The 23888-nt window shown below is 39.6% G+C and overlaps 1 protein-coding gene across 1 annotated transcript in view; it reads left to right on the plus strand.

Annotated features, from left to right (window-relative positions):
* Nucleotides 1-23888, plus strand: part of PDXK (pyridoxal kinase) — a 51578-nt gene that overhangs the window by 22168 nt on the left and 5522 nt on the right. The window contains exons 2-10 of the mRNA XM_056327478.1: nucleotides 2788-2842; nucleotides 9702-9806; nucleotides 13290-13373; nucleotides 15309-15355; nucleotides 17566-17651; nucleotides 18451-18496; nucleotides 21140-21251; nucleotides 22615-22751; nucleotides 23311-23377. Of these exons, the coding sequence (XP_056183453.1) occupies nucleotides 2788-2842; nucleotides 9702-9806; nucleotides 13290-13373; nucleotides 15309-15355; nucleotides 17566-17651; nucleotides 18451-18496; nucleotides 21140-21251; nucleotides 22615-22751; nucleotides 23311-23377 (739 nt within the window). The remainder of the gene's footprint in view (nucleotides 1-2787; nucleotides 2843-9701; nucleotides 9807-13289; nucleotides 13374-15308; nucleotides 15356-17565; nucleotides 17652-18450; nucleotides 18497-21139; nucleotides 21252-22614; nucleotides 22752-23310; nucleotides 23378-23888) is intronic.

A 23888-nucleotide genomic window follows, 5' to 3' on the forward strand; every position in this document is an offset into this window, starting at 1 on the left:
CTAGATATGCAAGGATGATAGTTACTAGTACTGGTTTTTAATTGTTCATTGAAGGAGGAAGATAACATTTCCTTATCCAGTTTAAATGATCAGGTTGTTAAAATGAACTACACAAACTGAAATCAAGACGCAGTTTTCTCTGTAGCCATAGAAATGATTGCTGTCAAAAGCTGCTTCTAGCACTTCAATATACCCTGTTTTCAAGCCGTCTTCCAGTGACTACATTCCATGAGACTCTTCAATGCAGTTTGCTTGGTAGCAAACATGCACTGGCTTAACATGACTTCAGCTTTCTTTTTGATTATTTTAATACTTTATACTAAGCCTAGACCTTAACATCTGTTGGTCTCGTTTCAAAGGTAGTACTAATTAGGGAGTTTAACTGTACTTTGTTTAAATGACATTTAATGTCTTTTAATTACTCTGTTTTGCTAAGAGTCTTTGTAAAAGGGAATTCCTTGGAGTAACTCTGGCTTAATTTGGGGGGTTGAATCAGAACTAGAGAATTTTGTAATTAGGTGTGTTATATGACCGTCATATGCACTTATTCAAAACGAAACTTTAGAGCAAATTAGAAACTGTGACAGAGTAGACTAACGCCAGTAAATGGCTTTAAAGGCTTTTTAGCCTGTTTTGCACTGATAAGAAAAGTGAGAATATCGAGCTCCCTTGTGGACTTTTCCTCAGCTATTCGAAAGCTCTTTAACTCACTTTTTACCAAGCATACAGCTAAGCTAACCTGGCACCTAGCTGTCTCCAAGAACGATGGTCTTCCTTGTATTTTCTCTTCTGCTGGTTGAAGCAGATTAATTGGCCAAAACAAACCAAAATCCCTAATCTTACAGAAAAGTTTGTTGAGGAGTCTAATGATAGCTTGTGCTGGTGGAGACAGTAAAGGAGGACTGTCTTTCTGGTGACCATCAGTTGGTACAGTGCTTATCTGTGTTGTAGAACAGCCCTCCCTACAAGCAGTTGTGTGTGCTTTTCTTCCCTAAAGTGCTAAGTGTAAAACCTGATTAGTTAGTAAATCATAGTAAGTGTGTTCTGTAGTGTTAAGTGTTAAATAGTTGGAGAGACGTGATCTAAATATTGCACAGAAATGGATTAAATCTTCATTGTTGCCAAGATGTTTGAAGGAAAGAAGAACTTCTTAGGTCTGTTTATTGCAGGGAGGGGAATCAAATATGGGATGACAGTCTGGTTAGAGGCAGTATTCTGATTTATTTCTTTGAAGAGCCTGTGCAGGCATCAAGGTTAAGGTCATAACAGTATTGCCATGTTCTCACCCCTTTAATTCCTGGGTCTTTAAAATAAAATCTGCCAAGGTGAAACAAGAAACTGGGGTAAGAGTAGAAGCTGAGGTTAATTTTAACTTGATCATGCTGAGACAACCCACCGTTCTGTCTATGATTAATGTAAGATTACTTTGCTTTCTGGTTAGGACTAAACATAAATCTTTATTGTATATTGAAAGAAGAGACTTACTCTGTGAATACCTGTGTGGAATCTGAGCTGTGAAATGATAGAAATGCAGCACCTGCAGGCAGAAGAAACTACCTGTTGCAGCACATAGCTCCATGTTGTAACAGCCCAGGGTTTGAAATAAGGGGCTTAAAGCTTAATAGCTTTCATGTGCAAAAGTACATGCACAGGGAAAGCCTAATGTCTGGCACCATACACCCAGAGATTTTAATATATGTGAGGGGGATGCCTTTGTGATAAAAAGAGAGAGGCGTGCATCTCAATGAAAAACATGACTGGCAAAAGCTTCGTTTGTTCACTCTCCCCTCCTCTGCAAATTGCCTGAAAGTGGATCATAAACAGTGATGCATCATTACTATTATCTCCCGGTATGACTCACTGAGCCATACATAGAAGCTTGTCTTTTGAGGAGAATTCTTACTCAGAGCAAGTAGGATGTGGAAACACATATTAAATGTCAGACTGTTATGTCACTGTTGCATTAGAATTTCTTTCATGGCAGATAAAAATGGGTTGAACAGCAATGCCTGTCTGTATTAAACAGGTATTGTCAGGTTAAAAATCCTCATTAGTTTTCTCCTGATTTAGCACTCTTATTTTCATAATATTATATCTTTTGGGGCCACAAGAATGCGTTTGTTGATCACACTAGCTAATTCTTGGGTATTTCAATATTTAGATTGCTGGTAATGCAAGGGAGCAAGGTGGCTTTTGGAGCATGCTTTAGGCTTTTTTTACTTTGTGTTTTTAAGAGCTCTCTCCCTTTGATTGACTGATCATGCCCCAAATTAATTCTCTGTGATTTTTTTCTATTCTCTTTTAGTTGTGAAGAAACTGCTTGTGACATCCAAGTATGGCTCATAACATTGATCCCTTTTAAGATTCTTCTGTCCTTCTTTTAGAAAGATTGGCTTTCTGGAATACTTACTGCATCCTCCCTCCACATTTTTCATTAATTTAGTACCTTGCTTTTCTTGACAAGAAAGACTAGCCAAGGCTTTCTTCAGTGTTTCTGCTGGACCAGCCTCTCCATCCTTATCCCCAGCTGAACTCTAGCCTGAGGATCCAGAACTCTGTTTTTCTGGTGCTGTTGCCAGTGTGACGTTTGTTCCATGTCTACCGCTGTAGTGAAGTACTGCGTTGTTTGTTTATATTGCATGTGTGTTGACTCAGCTTTCACTTCAAAACAGTGCTCAAGATTTTTAAATATACACTGGGAAATCAGAATCCTCTCTTGTGTTTTGTGACATTAGTAATGTATTAACAAAGCTGTGTTAGTAAAAGTATTCTTGTGTTCTGTTACAGGTTTTGGGATTTGAAGTTGATACAGTGAACTCTGTCCAGTTTTCAAACCACACAGGTAAAATTTTACACGTGTCTTCAGATAACCACTCCACAGTCACTCAGTTCTACTCAACATGTGGCTCACCTCATCACATGACAGTGGAAAGGAGATGGGTCTGATGTTTTCACTCACATTTTCAGGATATAGAGCAGAAACATAATTTTCATGTTTTGATTCCAGTCTCACAGAAGTCTGAATTTGGGATTAGGGCATGATAAGACACAGTAGTGTCCTGTTCTGCTACTTTACAGTGTGAGTTTCTTTTGTTAGGCAGTAATCTAATTAATTCAGACAGTGAAATAACGCAAATACGGCCTTCTACACAGACAGGCATGTGAACTGGGGAGTCTTCAGTACTGTTTTCTGTATGTTACGGCTATATAATGCTCATAATTATGTTACCAACACAAACATCAAAAGAATACGCAGCTAGACATGTTTCCTCTCTTTATGTGCCCACCCAGATGGCTAGCACGTAATCCTCATTCTGGAGGGCGGAAGGGGGTGGTGCACACCAAATACATTTGGGTGTATTTTTACTTAGGTTCTAAGCCTGAGTATCACGCACTCACATAATACTTTCAGACTTTCTAAAACTCACAGTGGTAGAGGACTTTATTTTCCAAAAGAAAGCTTAAATTTATGTGTATTTTAGCAATACCTTTTACCCATAAAGGTAAAAGTGACTTAGTGACTTGCTATTTTTGGATCAATGGAGACACATCTACTGTAGTGGTGGTGGCAGGTTGTTTGAGGGGAGATCTTTAGATAAAGAAATTCTAAGGGTGTCTTAAAAAATAATCCAGGAACAAATTCTGACTTTAACATCTTGGAAAAGAGCTCAAATTGTTTCTGACGAAGAAAAGGGGGGGGGGGGAAGAAGTCAAAAGTTGTGATACTTTCCTACTATCTCACAAGTACAGCTTTATTAATAAACTACTAATATTTGGACCAGAGAGCAGACCAAGAAGCCTCTGTCCTCTCTTACTATGTTGAACTCCATGCAGCTTTCAAAAAGTTATAAAATATTCCCATCATGGAAGGAGTTTAGTGTCACCCAGAGAAGAAGAAAGGAATGTTTCAAAGGTAGCTAGAAAGCCATCTCTGCTTGTAGAGAAAAGGCATGAAAGAGGTAATAATTAAACAAGGGATGGGGGCCTTTTGTGGCTCAGGCAAAAAGCTGCTTATTATGCTTCTACCCTTTGGCACAGTACAAAGGTTCTGTCGTATTTATAAGAGATACTTAGGTGTGACTTACTTTTCTTTAATGTATTCAGTTTTGGAGTTGGGTATTTTTTGTTGTTTGGTGTTTGATAGCTGGGTAAAACTGTTGTACTTTCCGAAAATTAAGCAATTTTTTCATGTGAAATAACTTAGCACTCAAAATGGATGAGCACTTGTTGTTTGTTGGCTTTCAGTTTCAAGATAAAATCTGCTTTAAAGGGTGTTAAAAGAGTGTAATAGAGGTTTTATTGGATGATAAACTGAATGTGTTTGAAGGTAGGAAAATTACACTACCAACAGGATGACCAGGCTCTTAAAACATCTTAAAAACAAAAAATCCAAACCTTCAATATCTTAAAAAGAAAAAAAAAATGTAATAGTATCACAAGTGGAGAAATGTTACTGGTGCTTCATTTGAAGTTTGGCAATTAAGGTAGCAGAAGGAACAACAAATTAGGGATTTCCATGCCACCCCTACCACTACACTCCCCGCCAAAAAGGCCTAAATGAACATCCCAAAACTAAAAGTGTCTCAGGGATCACAAGTCTTTAAAATACTTGGATCTTTTATTTTGTCTCCTGATGTTTTAGGAGTCACTTTCTTTTTTTTTTCTGTAATCTTGATTGTTTTATAAATGCGCTTAGAAAATCCCAAAGATTGCTGCACTGCACAACCTCATGGCTTTGGGAAACAGACCTTTCAGAAAAAAATTCACAATACTGTGTTTGACACTTGCCAAGCGTGTGTAAAAGGAGATTATACGTAGAAGTGTCGGTCATTTGGTTGGAAGAGTAAGGAATGGCAAAGAAAGGAGGGGCCCATACATATTCCCTTTCATGTCAGGTCTAGTTGTCTAGCACTGCAGTTTTCCTATGAAATCCTTTCTACCCTTTCTTAAATTGAAGGATAGATTCTAAGTCCAGTGGCTTTGAACCTCCTCTTTGGGATAGTCATGTAGGTAGGAACATGTGGTATCCTCATAAGAAGACTTTTCAAAGCTGAGCATGTATGCATGCCTGCACACCAACTAGCACTAGCACCTGGAAATCCATTTACTGCGGCAGGGATTTAGGAACAGAAACTGCCATGCTGGGCTGTGGCTTGTCTGGAACAGTGCTGCAATACACGGGAATAGTGTGCTGGGTGAATTGCTGAAGGTAACTTGATTTTTGTATGAGAACAAGATCTTATGAGACCCTTTTCTGTGGCCATCATTAAAGCTGAAGGCCAAATTTCTGCTTCAAAATCTAGCTGTAACCTGTAGTTTCTCAAAGAATGCCACATACCAGAGGGGCACAGGTAGGAAATTGTGTGAGGTTTTAGACACAGCATTCTTTCTTTCCCCATCCCCATCTTTAAACCTGATATTGTCAGCAAAAGATAAAATGCAGAGGGAATTTATGACCAACATGCTTTCTTTGGTGAATTATTGCTTTTTTTTTTTTTTTTTTGCCTTGTCTTTAAATTAGTAAGATACCACGAGCCTATTTCTGCTGACTCCTGCTCAGAAAATTCAGCTTTCTTCAGTCTCTGATAATCCTGAAATTTGGAAAATGTCTTTTAAATCAGTCCCTCTGGGAGAACAGTTTGTCATGCTGCTTAGTGAAGAACTTTTATGATGAGAGTGTGAGTGTGACTCACCCTTGAATGGCATCTTGCTTCATGCACAAATAAAAGAAGCTGTCATGCAACCTGCAAAGATTCTATGCTATTTATTATATTTTACTGTGTTGTTTACAGAAGCATTTAGTCCTCTGATGTGCAAAAATGAAAATTAGATATTTTTTTTGTTGATTTTTTTGGGGTGCATTTTTAATTCTTCAGTGATTTGCATTTTTGTTTTTTATTGGTAGGTTAATGGTAAGCATATAATGTACTTACTTTGCCATCCAAATCACACCTTGGAAACTGCTCCAGAGTAAATAGCCTGGTTTTTTTCTTGTTCCTTTTCTTTTTATTCTTAAGCAAAGCAGTTTTGACTTCCACTTAGCGGGTCTGTAGTGGGTGGTTGGGTTGGCAGATAGATCTGATACATGAGAAATTATAATTCTGTCTCATTTATGTGATTCTCCACAGTCTACCGCCCATATGCAGTCATTCACATCTGTGTAGTGCAGGACAAAAAGAAAAGATCTCTGCTCCTGCCTAACACTGGTAGTATTTTACTCCCACACTGACCAGCTGTAAAAAATCCAATGGAGAATTTGGTACTGTATTTCTGGTTTTGTTGAAGGCCACCTGGTAGCTGAAGATTAAGTCAGATGTTTAGACCAGGTTGTATGCCAGAGTTTACATGTGAATTTTGTGACACAGCTGGGACCAGATTGTCTGCCCATCATGTTCTTAAACACTAGTTCTTTCTTCCTTTTTCCCACGTGAAATACTTGGTTACTGAAGCCACTTGGAATAGATTTGTAGGGAGCAGCACAGGAGCAGCTCAAACCTCAGAACAGAACGTTCTGGTTTGGAAAACAAATCTTACGTGCCCTGCTATACTTAAATGGTAGCTTGTTTTTTGTTTTGTTTTGGGTTGTTCTTTTCTTCTTCTGGTATGCCTGTGTTTTTTATTCTTTTTTCCTTGTTTTTGGAAGTAATTAAGAGGCTTATAAATCCATTCCAGAGGAGGAAAAAATGTGTACCAGTGGAGGCAGGCAAGAAAGAAAAGTATGTAAATTCGTCTTGAGTGCAATATTTGGCTGCCTTTCTTGGCTGCTTTTGGTTTTGGGGTTTTTTTCATGCAGATGAACCAAGACATTTCCTTGGAGACTAATGAACACATTTACCATTTTAGAGGGATGAGTGACAAGAGGCATTGTATCTTACCTGTTTTCATTCCCTTATCTGCTAAAAGCAAATATATAACATTTAATTGCAGTAAAAGGCCATAACACAGATAAGCAGAAGGGGCATAAAGATGTTTAAATGGTCATGTTCATTTTTGTGTTTAAAATTATTATTAATCTGGGAGACTAATACTGTCAGTCTGAGCCAAGTGCAGTTTTGGAGAGCTGTATACTGATTTGCAGTGTTCTCTCTGCTCTCAGTCCAGCACTGAGGGGAATTATTTGGTGGTTTTGCAGCCAAAACAAGGACTTGGCTTCCTTCTTTTTTGCCTTTCCCCTTTCGTAATAGTCCCTCTCCCTGGGACCCCAAGGTATCCATCCTTCAGTTGGAAGTGAAACCTTTTTTGAACATGAATAACTGGGGTTTTCTTCTGTCCCTCTGTAGAAGCTGCTTTTTTGGTTATATATTCTACGAGGAAAGTAAGAGAAATGCAGGGTCATGGGATTTGCCCCTTGTTCATCATGTTACATGAAGTTTAGTCTGGGGAAAGGCCTTAGGGTTGTTTCCATGTTGCTGCCAGTTTTGAATTGGTTTGTTTCTTCTTACTCGAACATAATTCAGTTCCTTGTGAAATCACACTTTTCTGCAGATCCAGTGAAGACATTGCCCCTTTTCTTCTGTCTGAACAGCTGGGGCTTCCCTGAAAACCTCCCTAGGACTTTTTTTTCCCTCCAGTTACTATGATTAGACTTTAGTTTGTATTACGCATGTTATCAGATGATAGAAAAGGTCCTCTAGATATTGTTGGAAGTCATCACTACAGAGTTTGGACAATGTCCCTGTCCCATGTGAATAACTTAAAATTCCTGAGCTAAGCTGGGCTGCTACCTAACATTTTGTTGCTATATTTATTTTCCTCCCTCAGTGGAGGATAGGGGTGGCACAGACCCTGTGCCTTGACTGAGAGGGCTTGAGATAGGAAGGCGAGCTTCTAGATAAACAGTGAATGTGCAGGGTCCCTCTGTAGGAATGTCTCCCCAAAGTATCTAGATTGTCTGGACGATCTATCATAGTTATTTTTACGGCCGTGTGCAAGATGAATGACTGCTCTTTTGCCAGCTGACCTTGATTCTGGGTGAAAACTACACTCAGTTTCAATGACAGGCACAATGGTATAAGAAAGACTCCGTTGTGTGCCTGTATGGACTGGCTTTGCAGTGCTAATAGAAGTAGAGATTTCAGGGAGAGGACTGATTATTTCTATCTGAAGCTGCAGATGTGACAGAGCGAACATCTGCATTGTGTTAAATAAGCCAAACACTTGAGTAAGTTGTAGTTGAGGGTTCCTCATACTTGGGGCTAGACATGTGCCTAGGTGTTGCTGTTCTGAATACCACTATGCTCTGCAATGGAACTGCAGCCCAAACATATGGGAATCCCTCATTTTGTCCGTTTCTTCACAGAGACTTTTTAAAATACATTTGCTAGGGAGAGGATTGTAGTGGCTGATGTGAGTCAGTCCCCCAGCCAGCTGGCAGCAAGTCGTGTTTTAGACCTAGGCCTTTGTGAGCTGAGGAGAACAAAATGACCCATCTGCTCACCCTACTGTGGTGTATTTGCATTCATAAGAAGGAAAACTGAAAAATGTGCTTATCCTAGGCTCTAGGCACCTTTTGGCAGTTACTTAGAGTGATAATCAAAGCCAACTGTTTTTACCACAGAATTTTCTAACTCTTAAGAGCAGAAGTTAAAACAAACAAAATACCATTGCCTTCACACAGGGGTGGTGTGAAAGCAGATGCCTCATTTAACATTTCATTTTTCCTAGTTCCACTTAATAAAAAGATTTTGATAAACTCTGAATTCATGGAGGTTGGAAGGGTTAGATTGTGAGTGCTTCATCTAATATCCTGGAGGAAGCTCTGTTGTTATATACAAGGGAGTGATGGCTGCCATCTACATGGGCAGGCTTTGATGACAAGGTGCAGGATGCATTTACATTTTTCAACAAACATTTAGAGTCTGTCAAGGAAGACTTTTTTTTTTTTTTTTTTTTTTTCTTTTTCTTGAAATTGGCTGCCATGGAGCTTGGTCCTTTTTTTGCTGAAATCAGTCCAACTTCTCCCAAGTAATTTCAGCATCCATCCATGTCTTAGCCAAGAATATTGGCTTGTAATTCTACGACATCGTTCAAGGGTAAGAGTGTATGGATATTATTTGTCTGTTTATAGTGTCTTTCTGATACTCATTTGCCTCCTCCAGGATCCTCAGCATTAAAACTATTTTTGGAAGAAATTCTGCCAGATTACACTGGTATGTTTAAAGAGCATCCATGACAATGTTCTGCTGTGGTCAGTCTATTCGTTACGTGCAGGTCCCCGTGAACACCATATGTGATGGGTGCAGCAGTGCTGCATGCTTGTGTCCAGACAGATCCACAAGCCTATTTAAGCTTGTCATCTAGCTGTCAATGTTTTTCTTTTTTTATAGCATAAAATAACAAAACCAGATTATACTGACACCCTCCCCCAATCAAGTCTAAGCCATACGTTTGTCCCCCTCCACACAGGAAAAGTATGGTTGTATAGGCTCCAGGGTAAATCTTGCAGGAGGTCGTGTGTGGGCAGTCTCAATCGCCAATGCAGTCATTCTAGTTCCTTTGGGAAACAGAGGTGCTAAGGAGTTGTTGAGCACAGCAACTGTTCTGCTGACAGCAGCTTTCATTCAGCAACAGTGTTTTACAGAAGAGGAGGTGGCAATGCCTTCTGGTGCCAATATCTGATACGGTCCCTCCATGTGTATCATCTGTGTGATCCTAAATAGAAAATCTAGTTCTTGAAAAATTATCTGGCATTTACTTTGCAGGTTATGCCCACTGGAAGGGTCAGGTGTTAAATTCAGATGAACTTCATGAGCTCTATGAAGGACTTAAGCTGAACAAGGTCAACCGGTATGATTATGTACTCACAGGTAAGAAGCTTGTTCCTTGAACTTCCCATGAGATGTAAACAAAAGTAAAGAAATATAAACCATATCCCTCATTATTCCAAACCAAGCAATTAAGTTTTCCTTCCTTTGAGTCCTTCTGCAGTTTCATCTGTATATTGTCGTCTCAATTGCTCATGCTGTTTAGTTTAAAGCAGCCAGTGTTCTGCCTGAAGGTTTTAATTGATGGGTAAATTGATCCCCCCATATAGTTTACAGACTCATACAGGGCAGTCATGTACAGACTTGATTAATGTTTTGGGAGTGCCTCTACTGAAAAAAGGATGAGGAATTATCAGAGTGTTATTTTAAAATTTATTATGAGTTTAAGTCTTTCTCTTAAATTTGCAGTACTGGCACGCTGCAGTACTGTAGCATGATTTTATAAACAGTTGTCCTTGCTTTTTCTACTTGAACTTTAGGGGGTAGTGCTTTGGATACAGGGCAGAGTATAAGCAGGGTTGGATTTTGGTTTTGACTTTGTAGACTCTCTTGATTATTTTTTTTTGCTGTTGTTACTATGTAGGTCCTCTGAGTGGATACAGTTCTGCAGGACATAAATGACTGTGCAGTGTTTTCCTTTGCCTTGCCACTAGGTGCAAAGTGTTTATAAATATAGCCAAAGAACTTGTAGAATGCTCTATAGAAAGGAGAGATCATATGTGCAGTTTCTATTAAAAACTGCTGCTCATCCAGTTCCTGCTTCTCAAATACAGGTTACTGATCAGGTTTCACTTCAGTAAGAGCTATGCATCTGGTTTAGATTACAGTATCAATATTTATAGAGCAGTGAACTGATATTTTTTAAAGGTAAATAGAAAAATATTGCCAGATTTGATTGATTTCATTACTTAAATTTGTAGGAAAATGTTTTTATACACAGAGAAAACTGGAGACTTAAGTGTATGGATTATAACCCCAAAGCAGTCATTCTGGCTTGAAACGTGTGGCATTGTCAGTTCCTTTTCAGGGAGTATCTCCAAAGTAAAGACTAAATAGAAATACACTACGCTAAGGTTAAGAAATTACTTTCAGCATAAATGGGTTCCTTGTGATTCAGAAATAAACACCCTTTCTTTCTTCAAAAGAACTCACACAGAGGGCATTTCCAGGAAAAGCACAGTGTATTGTAGGAGTTTTCAGGAGATGCTATTACCCAAAATTTGTAAATAATGTTGGAGTATTCTTTTAGTGGAAACGTTCCTCTTTTATTTTACTTTTAACGCTTGGGAGAGACCCCAGCTCCTTTGCTCTCACGGTCTTGTACTGGCAAAATGGATGTAAGAGATTAAAAATGGTAGAAGGAAAAATAGAATTCTTCATCAAAAAGAAATTTTGGAGGGAAAAAAGGATCTTTATTAACATGCCTTTTAAAATAGGATTTTTGGGTAGATGGGTCAGTGTGTTGTTCATGTTTGTTTAAAAATCTTATTTGGTGTAGCCATTTTCAGTATGGACAAAAAGAAGGCATGGATAGAAATGACGCTAATTTCTTAAGATCTAATAACACTCTCAGTGTTTTAGTGTTCAGTTGCACTGTGGCTGAACTTAAAACACAGGGTTTTTTCATTCAGGGCCAAATGACAGATTTTTCTCTTCAAACAAGAACAGCCATTCACTATAGCGCACAACTGTAATTTGTACCTGTAACAACCTGGATGTGATTATTTAAACACTGAAAACTAATTTGTCAGCAGATGGGATTTGACTGTAATTGCATGTCTGATGACTGTAGATAGCTGAGATGGAAATTATTGTCTTCAGGTTGATTATACAAAATAACATTTCATTAACTTTTGTGACTGTTAGTTACTTGTAGATCTTCATATATTTGTTTCATTTACAATAAAACACTCAAGGTAAAAAATAAACTCCAGTTCAGTGTAATTTTTTAAACACCTCTGTCAATAATGTTAATAATACTTTCTGGGTTTTTTTCAGCAGTTCTACCATCATAGGTCATTTTAAACAAAAATGTTTGCTTGGCTTTTTTGACTGATTATCAGCATTTCATAGAGATAAGACAAAGCATTTTGTTCAAAAATCTTGGAAGCCTTTTCCATTTCTCTGCAACAACTATGACTTGATGAATTTTGTGAGTTAAAAAAAGAAAATCTCCAAAATCTGTTGTTGAATATTTTGGTAGAGTGGACATTTCCAAGCTGTAGGTTTGAAGAAGCTACCTTGCTAAAAATACTGCTACTATGTGAATTAAAATAAATGAAAATAAAATCATTAATTAACAGATGTTGTAAATAAAGTTAATACACAAAATAAATATATAAAGAAGCATCTATAAAATAAAGAAATTAATGATTAAATAAGAATAATTGTGGTGCTAGCATTGTGATTAGGGCCTTAAGATATAATAAAACTTATTTCCACTTATTTCACTGCTAAGCCTAGAAATAGGAATTTGATTGGTATATTGGCATTGCTCTAAAATATTCAAGATTAAGTCTCCATTGCATTAATGTGTTGGACTGTATCAGCAACAATAATAATAATAATAATTTAAAAAAAACTGCTTCAAACCAGTGTAAGAGCAAAATATATGGAATTTAAAATATTTCTTATTGTTGTGGTTTAACCCCAAGCACCCACGCAGCTGCTCGCTCACTCCCCCTCACCCAGAGGGATGGGGAGGAAAATCAGAAAGGAATGTAAAACATGAGGGTTGAGATAAGAACAATTTAATAGGTAAAGCAAAAGCTGCGCGTGCAAGCAAAGCAAGGAATTCATTCACTGCTTCCCATGGGCAGGCAGGTGTTTGGCCATCCCCAGGAAAGCCGGGCTCCATCAGACGTAATGGTTAGTCAGGAAGGCAAACACCATAATGCCAAATGTCCCCCCCTTCCTCCTTCTTCCCCCTGTTTATATACTCAGCATGACATCACATGGTATGGAACATGCCTTTGGCTAGTTTGGGTCACCTGTCCTGGCTGTGTCCCCTCCCAGTTCCCCTTGCCCCTCCAGCCCTCTGGCTGGCAGGGCCAAGGAAACCCAAAAGTCCTTTATTTAGTATAAACATCACCCAGCAACAACTAAAAACATCACACCAAATCCAAAACAGCACTGCAGCAGCTACTAAGAAGAAAATTAACCCTGTCCCAGCTGAAACCAGGGCACTTATTTACTACGTTATAAATAATACTAATTCAGACTGCTGTTTTGAAGAAAAAGAATGTATTTTTTTTTCTTTCAGCCTGACCTTTTTGTATATATGTTCAAGCATATTGAAGTTGTATGAACCCTACATATGTAACATACTTAGTAAATGCATTTTTAAGGTTGTATTTGTAGTTGTGCAAGAATTTGTTTTCCACCTATTATTCCTGAATAAAATATGCCTTTGTTCTAAAAATGCAATGTTCCAAAGAATGAGAAGCATGCAGCATTCCTATCCAAAATGGGGGGGAAAAAAAGTGTTCATGAAAATAGACTTCAAAAGTGTCTTTTTTTCCCAAGGATATACAAGAGACACATCGTTTCTTGCAATGGTGGTGGATATTGTCCAGGAGTTAAAGCAACAGAATTCTAACCTAGTATATGGTAAGGACATGTATTATAATCCTTTCTACTTCATCACTGTATTGCCCATCTTTTTCTTGTTTTAGGATGAAAACACTGATCTGATGTTATGCAGCATTTCACAATCGTCTTGTGCTCTGAGCAGCTGAGGCTGCAGTGAAATTCTGTTTTGGCTTTGCTTAAGTGTTGAGGGAGTTGGTTTTTTATCTTTCTGATTTTATGCCTTTCAGTATATTTCTTGCATTATGCCGTCCAAAGGAGAACGTGCCTTGAGGACTGATAGTCTGTATCAGAGAAGGGCTTATAAAATCCCAGCTGGCTGCTGCTGTTTGTAGATCAGAGGCATAGGATCTAAGTGCTGATAGCTGAAGCCTCTCCTAGATTTCCAAGTCAGTGAAAAGCAGGATGGACTCTCCTGTGTTGCCCTGCCATGGTTTCAGGTTATATCCCAGAAATGTCTTACTGTGCCTTATAAGCTTCATAATTTAGCTTAAACCTCTGGAGGGCTTTTTTACCTCTGGTGCCCTCCGCTAAGGTTGCCTGGGAGCACTCAAGAGCAACAGACTGTAGCAACAACTGTCTTTAACATGTTGCATCAGGCTTAAACCTGTGAGAAAAGATTCGCCTCTTTTCTTCCTGACTCTTGACTGTTTCAGAACTTGTGAATGTAACCAGCATAGGCTTGAAGTGAGCAAAATGTTTAGAATGACAGGGCAAAGTCAGTGGGGATTTAGTGGGATGAAAAGCTACAAATGATGGTTTGAACCTGTCATCTTTAGGTTCAGTAAACTATGTGGTCAAGAAGCATCTAGAATGGTTTGCAGGGTTTGCAAGGTGTCATACTGTGCAATGTGATATCTGACTTAAAATTAACAAGGCACGGTTATCATTCTGAAAAATGTAGCAGAGAGATCTTCATGAGCTGGTGTTCTGTTGGGTTTTAGCCTTGATTAATACTGTTGCATTGTCGGGTTCTCCAGAGCTTTGTACTGGTAAGTGAAAGCCAAAAACTGTTGGAGCATAAGCAGAAAGAAACATCTAGCTGTACAAAAGGAAGGAAGCAGACAGATGCTGGGAACACAGTTAGGCTTCTAATATCCTTTATATTTAATAAATAGATTATAATGTAAGGAAAGCACTTTTAAAATGTGAAACAAATTATCCTCTTCTTACCCACAGAAACTTCCTTAAATATTGATTTGGCATTGATTTGATAACTTTGGATTTATATTTCTTTTTTACTTTGCTAAAAGCCGTTTTACTACAATGAACAATGTTCCTTTTAAAAGTACAAGGCTAGGCTGTTTCCATCCTCGCCTTAAAACTGAGGGCACTTGGAATATGTTAATCCTGCTGATGATTCAGAACCTATGCCAAAAATGTATTATAAGTAGTAGTATTACACCAACTATGAGCTCATGTACATTGGCATGGTTTTTCTTCTTGTTTCATTGTAATACACCTAATTTTTTTTACGTGCGCACACAGCATTTTGCTGTGTGTGTTTGGCATGTATCTTTTTACGCTAAAGTGAAAATTAGGACTCTTTTCATAGCTATTAGCTTCTCTCGTGTTTTTTCCCCACCATACTACTATTCTGGCATTTTAGGTTGGGGAGTGAAGGGAAGGGTTCTCTGTGCTTTGTACAACAGAAGCCCCTTTACTCTGAGCATTCAGACTCTCTCATCACCTTCAGACATAATAACATGGAAGCAGGAAGAAGAGGGTGACTACAGTCCTCTGACAGTTGTTTAAGATTCATAGCCCACTCTTTCAAAATTGGCAGCCACCACTTAAAAATCTCAGGTTGAGTATGCTGCAAGAGCTGTGAGAGTATATAAGCGATCAGGTGCTCAGTGCTGTTACATAGCCACTACTGTTACCCAAACCTTTTCCCTCCTACCAGGGTCTCTATAACTGTACCCCATTTCTAAAGCTAGATTTATTCTGTTGCAGTATGCGATCCAGTAATGGGTGACAAATGGAATGGAGAAGGCTCTATGGTTAGTACTTACCTGTTTGGATTCTCTCTATAGTGAATATGTACTATATGAAGGTGTATAAAGATTTATTAATTTTTAAACACCAAAACTAAGCTACTTTAAATGTGGTTTTGGATCCCAGCATCAAGTAAGTTTGTACTTTAATTTCCTGTCTTTGAATGAGTTTAGTATCTGGGAAGAATGATGACTACATAGCTCTGTGATTATTTCTAACTCTCTGCTGAGACAACAGGGGGAATACAGAGCCTGTCTACAGGACAATATTCCTCTTCCTTGTCTCACTGAAGTTCCCTCAGCTTCTGTCAAAAGCTGTTTTGGCTGGTAGCCTGGCTGGCATTGTCAGTGATGGCATGAATTGACATACCACTTGAACCTAAATGAAGATGACTGACTTTGTGTGAGATCCAACAGCTGTTAGGTATTGGGCTGTGGTCAGTGACAGAAAGGTTCTATGTGCTAGTACCAGACTGACCAAGAAATGTTCCTTTTTGGGCCAAACTTGCAAATAACTTCAGTAAAAACGTGATGTGGGAAGTCATCAGCAATAATGATATTTTATGTTTTCTTCTGCCTTAAGCTAGTCATGCACTATGAATTCCTCCATGTACTTTTTTTACAATTTACCTGCTCATAAAACATCATGAGATAGCACTTTGTAATAAATGTGCCACTGTTTTTGTGCTCTATTCTTTTATTTAAAGTCCATTGCGATATTTATTGTCCATGGCTTTTTCTAACAAGACAGATACATAGCAGCTGTAGACCCACCTTGCAAAGCTTTAGCTCTTGGGAAAAGTCATAACCATGGATCTACCTATGTCTTTTGGGTGGAAGATAAGGTAGATTGAAGAAGAGGAGTCTATTTAATGTGCAACACACCAACTCATTCCTGTCATAAAAAGTAATAAAATCATTATTTAAAATGCCTTGGTTTAGATGTGACCTAGTCTTGCATTTCTGTCTCAAGGCAATGTCCCGGTGTCATCATCACTTCACCACTCCTGCATGAGTGAGCTCTGTATCAGTATGACGGGTATGCTGGTAGCACCTAGTGGTGAACACTGTGGTGGGGTTGTACCTGTTGCTGATACAGTTGGAATGGAAGACAGTAACACATGGGCACATGTATACATGCACCCTGCCCTGCTTATCTTGAGACTAACAGAGAAGATAAAACATGGGCAAAAGGAGGTATCAATCCTGATTTAGCAAATGGGGTTCTGCCAAAGAATATCAGCTACTAGTAAACAATTAATTTTAATAAAAGGTGTTGTTAAATTGAGTTGCAGCAGGTGAGATGACCCCTGTACCCATCTAACCCAAACTCCCAGCTGAGCTCCAGTGTGTGCCAGAACAGCTTCAGCTTTGAGTCTGAAGAGCGTACAGGCCAGTGGGCTCCTGTTACGTTTTGGTGTATGTCACCTGCTTAGATAGCCAGTCTCCCTTAGCTGATGGGCTGTATTTAGCTAATGAAGGTGGGATAGAGATGGAACAGACAGGCAGAACGGGGAGCATTGGCCCTTATTACTTGAAGAGCTGATTCTGCAGGCAGCAAAGTATGCTAGCGTTTTGTTAGACCTGGGTGCAACACGAGCAAAATATTTTTAACATCCTTACCAGAACTGCTTTATAGATTAAGTTGTACCAAACAAATTACAAATCTGATTCCTCTTCACACACATTGGTGTACAGCACACCCTAGAAATACTGCACTGAAAGAAGGAGGCAAAATAACAGGTAGCACAGGTATTACTTGTTCCTAAGCCCCAAAATGCAACACAATCGAGGTGGGCACGCACTGCTGCAGCAAAAGGCCTCTATGCTGTCAGTACAACAACAACGTATCTTCTTTCCAAGGTAGGGACATGAGAAAGGGTTTCCCATGTTGGGCACTGTATTTCCTCACGCTGTTCTGTCACTTTGAGAGGGAATCCAGAAATTCTTCATCCAGGTACCACGTGCTTTTGATGCTGCCAGTTTAGGCCAGTCTGCTTAGCAGTACTTCCCATTGCCTCCAGTGTAAGAAGGGCTCTTGGTTGTGCTGTCACCAGCTGGAGGATGCGCTGCCCCCTTGTTACTGCTGCATAATAGTACACTGGGAGCTGTCAGGTTACTCAGTGACAGCATGGATGGCAGTTGAGGGAAGAACAGTTGCAGTCCCACCTCTCAGATGCTGCTGATAACACTCGATGCTGTTTCTTCTCCTCTAGTATGTGCCCAAGGATCTCCTCCCAGTCTACAGGGACAAAGTTGTACCTGTTGCTGACATAATTACTCCTAACCAGTTTGAAGCTGAGTAAGTACTTATTTCCTTTTATAGCCAAATAAACTTGGGGGAGTGTGATACCCATTCTTACTTGTCTTGATACACTGCCATATACATGCATGTGTTGGGTTTTAGCTGTTACTTTAAAGTTGTGCTTTTCAGAAAATCTCCAACTGTTCCATATTGAAATCAATAAAAAATCTGGGAGTTATGTGAGGAAAAGATTATTTCATTTTCTCTGGTCTCTCATGATTACTTCTTGTTATCTCCAGAGGCCTGTATCTAGGGCATGTTGAAAAAATACCTCTTTTTCCTTTCCCCATCCTTACCCATTCCTAGGAATATTTTTGTTATATGTCAGAATATCAAAACTGAAATAGTTTGGCTCAGCCCCCCAAAATTAAATTTGGAAATACCACTGTTGCATCACCTCCTAGGAGTTAAGAATTTAAATCCTTCCTGCCTGGCCTGTCTATGTAGCTGTGACTCTTTGGTCAGGAGGTAACCTGTTGTGATACATCACGGGCTGTCCCCCGTATGGGGATGGAACAGCTACGTGGGAGATGGAGGGAAGGCATTTGTGAGGGAGTTCTAGAATACAGGAATCTCTGCAGGAGGCAGATTAGGACTGGTGTGAGTCCACTTCGGAAGCGCTGTGTATCTGTGCACATGCTTTTTAAAGACAGTGGTCTGGCACAGCAGACCATGTAGCTACAAACCATTTAGGCCTGTATGGTGAAGTCCAAGCTTTCCTCCTTCAAAAAGAGTAAATAAAGCAGCGATTGCCTGGAGAACTTGTGGTTTCTTAAGATTTCTGTTTCATTCTCAGGTTACTCACGGGCAGGAAGATTCACACAGAAAAAGAAGCTTTAGAGGTAAGGAGGCAAGGGGCAGGATGTGTAAGGTCTCTTTCTGCGGTCCTGCCTGCAGTGCTGCAGTTTGCCATTTGTCTTTAACCTTGAAGTCACTTTGACCTCTATCCTTTCTCTCTCCATTTATGATCAAAGCTTGTGCACTCCAGGCGCAAAACACTTTCTGTTCTAGTGTCAGACTTCTGAAGAAACCTCCCCAAAGAACTACAGCTAAAGGCATCACGGTGGTAATGAGTAGATCTTTATGAGCTTGTTCTCCTGCGGTGTAAGATGGGGTAGCAGCCGCACCCGCGGCAAGTAACCGCACGTTGTCAGCGCTGTGGGAATGCCTGGCTGGGGTGATCCCCCCCGGGTGACCCTGGGCGCTGGGAACTTGCACGACTCGCTCCTTCTGCTGTCCACATGTGAGCCGTGCGACAGCCATGCTGAGCTGTGTCCTCGTTCTCCCATACGAGCTGCTTGCAACGAAGAGAGCTTGCTGGCAAACGCTTACAAGGGTTTCTGAATCTCTTCCTGACAGTGGTTGCTGGTGCACTGCTTCTCTTCCTTAAATTGGCTTAAAGGGGATGAGACCTGGGATAGATTGCCTAGATGAGAAACCAGGCTGGGAGTGATGGGCTGTGGGTACTTGCTGGTACAAATTCACAGCACTGATAGCTGCTGTCATCACCATATAGAAATGATAGATGGTCTGCGAATACACTGCATCAAGGTGTAAGGATTTATCCTTTTGTACAAACTGAAGGAAATAAAAAGCTGCAGGGCTCAGCAGTGAAGGACGAAATAGGAATATGGTTTTATTGGTGTTTTGAGAAGGGCTGAGCTCTTTTTGTTGACAAGTCAAGTGCTTTCGTAATGGGCTGATGTTATTTCTTCCAGTTTGATTTTGAACTTGAAAGGAACACAAAGTCTTTAAACAAACATCAGTGGCACCCTGGAGAGTAGCTGGGGTCTGTCCACGCAGATGTTTGGCTTTTTTTCCCTCCAGCAATTTCATGCAACATTGATTGATCACTATGACTTCATGGTGGGAAGCAGCTCCAAAGATCTCAGCTCTTTTCACTCCAGCCCCACCCCTCCCCAGTTTTACATTACCCACCCTGTGCTGCATGAGGGTGATGAACTGTGTGCTTCGTGCCACTAGCTGCTAACTCAGTTCTTCCATTTATCACCATCACCAGTGGAAACACAGTCTTGAGAACAGCACTGTTAGCTGAACAGCCATTAGTTTAGGTTTGCATATCGCAGCAGTAAACATGAGTTGCGTGGACTAAGCAATTTTACAAGTTAGTTTTCTGACAGTCTGTCTGATTCACGTAATAGCTCTTATTTGTGATGGGCTTTAAAAAAGAATCTCTTCTAAAGAGATAGAATTATACTTAGGAATGGAAACATTTTTAAAATAGTAGCTTTCAGGATATTTTAATCTGTCTCTGCCACTGCATATCATACGTAGATCTATCTGTGTGAGTAATAATCCATGCTGGAATGTGTCCCCTTTGGAGGTGGTAGGAATTCTGGCATCACTTTCCATGGTGACATGCTTTCATTCCTTTCTTTAGCAAGACTAGTGACAGCAGTATAGTCATATTAAATATGATGTATTTAAGTATGAAATATTAGTGTAGAAAAGGGGCTAAGTCCTACAACTAGAAATACTAGTTCTTGAATTCCATTCTTGGGGATTCTTGGGGAACTGTGACTGAGAAATGAAATTGAGATTAGTGTTACTTCACATGTTGATTATGTCAGCATATGCTGGTGGATTTACTGCTTCTTTAAAACCCAATTGATGTCTGTGCAAAGAGGTCTGGCTGTTGAAGAAACCTGGAGTCTTAGACGAGAAAGAAAAGTGATAGAGAATTCAAAAATAGCAGAAATAATTCCTTATCATTCAGCTGCTTGTGAGTCATAGCTAGCCTGAGAGGATTTTTAGTTAAACTCTTCTGGGAGAATTAATATTTTATCTGTGTTTTATGCTAAATTCATTATTGAAGCCATTCTTTCTTCTGTGAAACCAAAATACCTTCTGTAGCAACCAATTGTGATGTCAGAAGTAGAGTATTAATGAGTTTAAGTGGGGAACACGCAGAGTGGAAATACAAAGGTATATAATTTACAGGTGTAATTTGAAGTTTGAAACAGAATGAGAAAAGAAGATTGAGACAGACACACTTGTGCCTCTGATTTAGCTCTTTAACTCTTCGTTTTTGCTAACTCTTAAAGTAGTAGGTAAATCAAACTTCATGATCTGGAGTTAGTAGCTTTCTAGCGAGTGTTTCAAGATGCCTGTTTCAAGATGTGTCTGTATATTTGTTCTCTTATTCTTTTGATAATGTGTTCTAAAAACATGATGCAGACAAACATTCTGATCATAGTTGAAACAGAGTATTCTTTTCAGAGGAGTGTCCAAAGATAATAGAGATGCTTGAATATTTTAACAAGTTTGTATGTATGTATGTTTTGATTCCCCTATTTTAAGTTATTTCCCCTAATTAAATTAAATATTTGAGTAGAAACTACTTTTTCTCTTTACAAAAGATGCCAAAAAAAGTTGCTGTCAAAAGTCCTCATTACTATGAATGATGCAAGGTTTAATCAACACATATTGCAGTCACTGATTCCTGCCTTTTTGCACACGGAAAGGTAATGGATATGCTCCATGCCATGGGACCAGAAACTGTTGTGATCACAAGCTCAGATCTACAGGCACCTCTAGGAAATGACTACCTAATTGCTCTGGGAAGCCACAGAAAAAGTAAGTCATGATCTCCTCCGTTAAACCGCACTTTCTTTTAACCTGTTCTGTGCTTTCAAGTTACTTTTCTAAGAAGCAGTTTGATCAGACCCATTGGTAGTGCATGGAAGGAGCTTAGATCCCTAAGCAAACTTCTTCTCCTGCAGCAATACCAGAGAGCAGTAAGAACGGGGCTGCTCCATGAGGGAAGACAAGCTGGAGCTGAGCGTGATCATAGCACAGGCAGAGTCCTGCCCTCACCAACAGGGCACAAGTCCCCACAGTATTTTAATAAGGTGATATTTAAAATGGGGGTGGTGGTGGCAGACGGGTCCCACTGACACTCCAGTGATCATCAGAGAAATGTGAGACAAGCCAGGTCCGAGACTAATGTGGACGATCCAGTCAGTGAGGACAGCAGGGCTGTACACAGGCACACCTACAACATAGCTCAGGCAAGGATGCTCGCACTTGGGCCTGAGCTTCGGTGCAGCTCCTCGGCAAGTGGGCAGAGGTTGCCTGGGGGTAAGATGTCCCAGGTGAGGTTGATCAGGGCTGTTAACACCCCTTGTAGTGGCCCTGACAAGTGGTAGTGGTATAAAACAGGAACTGTGAACATTTTGAATGCTTTTGTGAAAAGTTACACTGTCCTGTTAGCAGATTGTTTTTCCCCGATAGGTTGTAAAATGTCTTCTGCTTCTTCTTTATATATCCTTTTATACCATCACCAAGATTCACCGTGTTTTGGACTGTCAAAGGATGTTTTTACCTGAGAAGGGCATAGTTATGTGAGATGGCGTATGATGTCATTTTCTTGTTCGTCTAAGGGCTGTAAATGTGGGCATCACATTCTGGACTGCTGAGAGACCAAAAAAATACTGATATTTAAAACAGATTCCACTAAGAACCAGTTGGTGGGTCAGTACATGCTAGGTCTGGAATAAGTCTAGCCATTCTAATGGTGATTAGAATATGGCATATGGATCAGATATTCTCTGCTGATGTCTGCAGCTGCCTTTGTGCCTCTGTACAACCCAGAGATGCTCTAGATTGTGGTTTGGCATGCCCCATCTAGAATTCAACAGTCTCCATAAATACGCAGTTTTGTGAGCAAGCTGCTGCTGCTGCTTCCTAAATGAAGATAGGTGGCTCTCAGTCCTTCGTGCTAGCTATCTGCTCCCTCTTAAGTGAAGTATGTACAATATGTAAGTTGTAAATGCTGTCACAACTTGGCAAAGTTTTGAAAGGTTGTACCTTTTAAAAGAGCTGGTAGAAAGTTTACAATACTCCTTAGTATCTTTACATTCCAAATGAATGGAATTGAAATCAGGTGCTATTGTATTAATTGCTGGATCTGTTACTTAACTCTCTATCTGTGTTGTAGCTAAAGCAGATGGTACCAAGATGACACAAAGGATTCGAGTGGAGTCTCCTAAAGTGGATGCTGTTTTTGTTGGAACAGGAGACTTGTTTGCTGCTATGCTTTTGGCATGGACGCATAAGCATCCAAACAATTTGAAGGTATGGGTGAAGTTACTTGTCTCTCTGCAAATTTACACTATGTTTCTTTTTTTAAAAAAAATACTTTTAATCTATGGTATTATTTAAATACTCTCTTCTGTCTTGGCTTTTTTTCCTGTCCTTGGAGGAAAAAAAGCAGAATTTCCCTGTTGCCAAAACATTTTAGCTTGTACAACTCTGGACAGTCACATTTCAGTTATGTGGATTTTGTAATTTTGCCAAATAAGATGATGTGCTGTCTAGAGGGAGACTGTATGTATGTTTGTAATTGTATTTTTTACCCTCACTTCATAATAGGCACTAAAAATCATTTATCAGATTTTTCTGTTTCTTTCCCTTAAGCACATAGACTTATTGATACAGGTGTATGGTTTCTAATACCTGTTTTGTGAGAATTAAGAAAGCCTAAAATTTTTCCCTCAAAATTCTACATTACATAGTTGTCATCCTGTTTGCATCTTGTCAGTTGTTTGCCTCTTAAGAGCAGTGTTTTGAAATAATAATATTAAGCTAGGCAGCTGAACTTTTACTGAAACCTGAATTAATTATGTTAATGCAGGTGGCATGTGAAAAGACTGTGTCAGCCATGCAACATGTTCTGCAAAGGACCATTAAGAGTGCGAAAGGTAATTCATTCAAACCTTGTTCCCTTGTTCTGTCTGGATTTGCATCAGAAGAAACATTTAGAGAGCATTCTGGGTTTCCCAACTGAAGGTAGCCCTCAGTGCAGAAGCAGCCAGGGAATTTACGGGAGAGCTTGGTAGTCTTCGTGCATTTCCTTACTGTGTCCTCCAAGCCTGTTTCTGACAACACCTGACTGAAGATGTCACTGTTCAGCTGTAGCGGGACTACAGTCATGCTGGCTGTGCCTGGCTGCTTTGCAAAACAGTGGCGGAAGAACTTGAGGAAATGCTGCGTTTGACTTGCAAGAGAGCTGCTGTTTCAAGTGCAGCTCACTCATTTTCCCTTTGAGTGTTTAGTACTGAGAGGTGTTTATCAACTAATAATAAGTTGTATGTTTGCTGTGTTGGCCTTGTGAAGAGCAATTTTTTTTTCTTTTTCCCCAGCTTCTCTCCCCTTGGAGTTCCCATGTTTTTCAATTCTGAAAGTGATCCAGATGGGATCTGTGGGTTCTTA

This window comes from Falco biarmicus, chromosome 2 (genome assembly GCF_023638135.1).
Source record: "Falco biarmicus isolate bFalBia1 chromosome 2, bFalBia1.pri, whole genome shotgun sequence".
Lineage (NCBI taxonomy): Eukaryota > Metazoa > Chordata > Aves > Falconiformes > Falconidae > Falco > Falco biarmicus.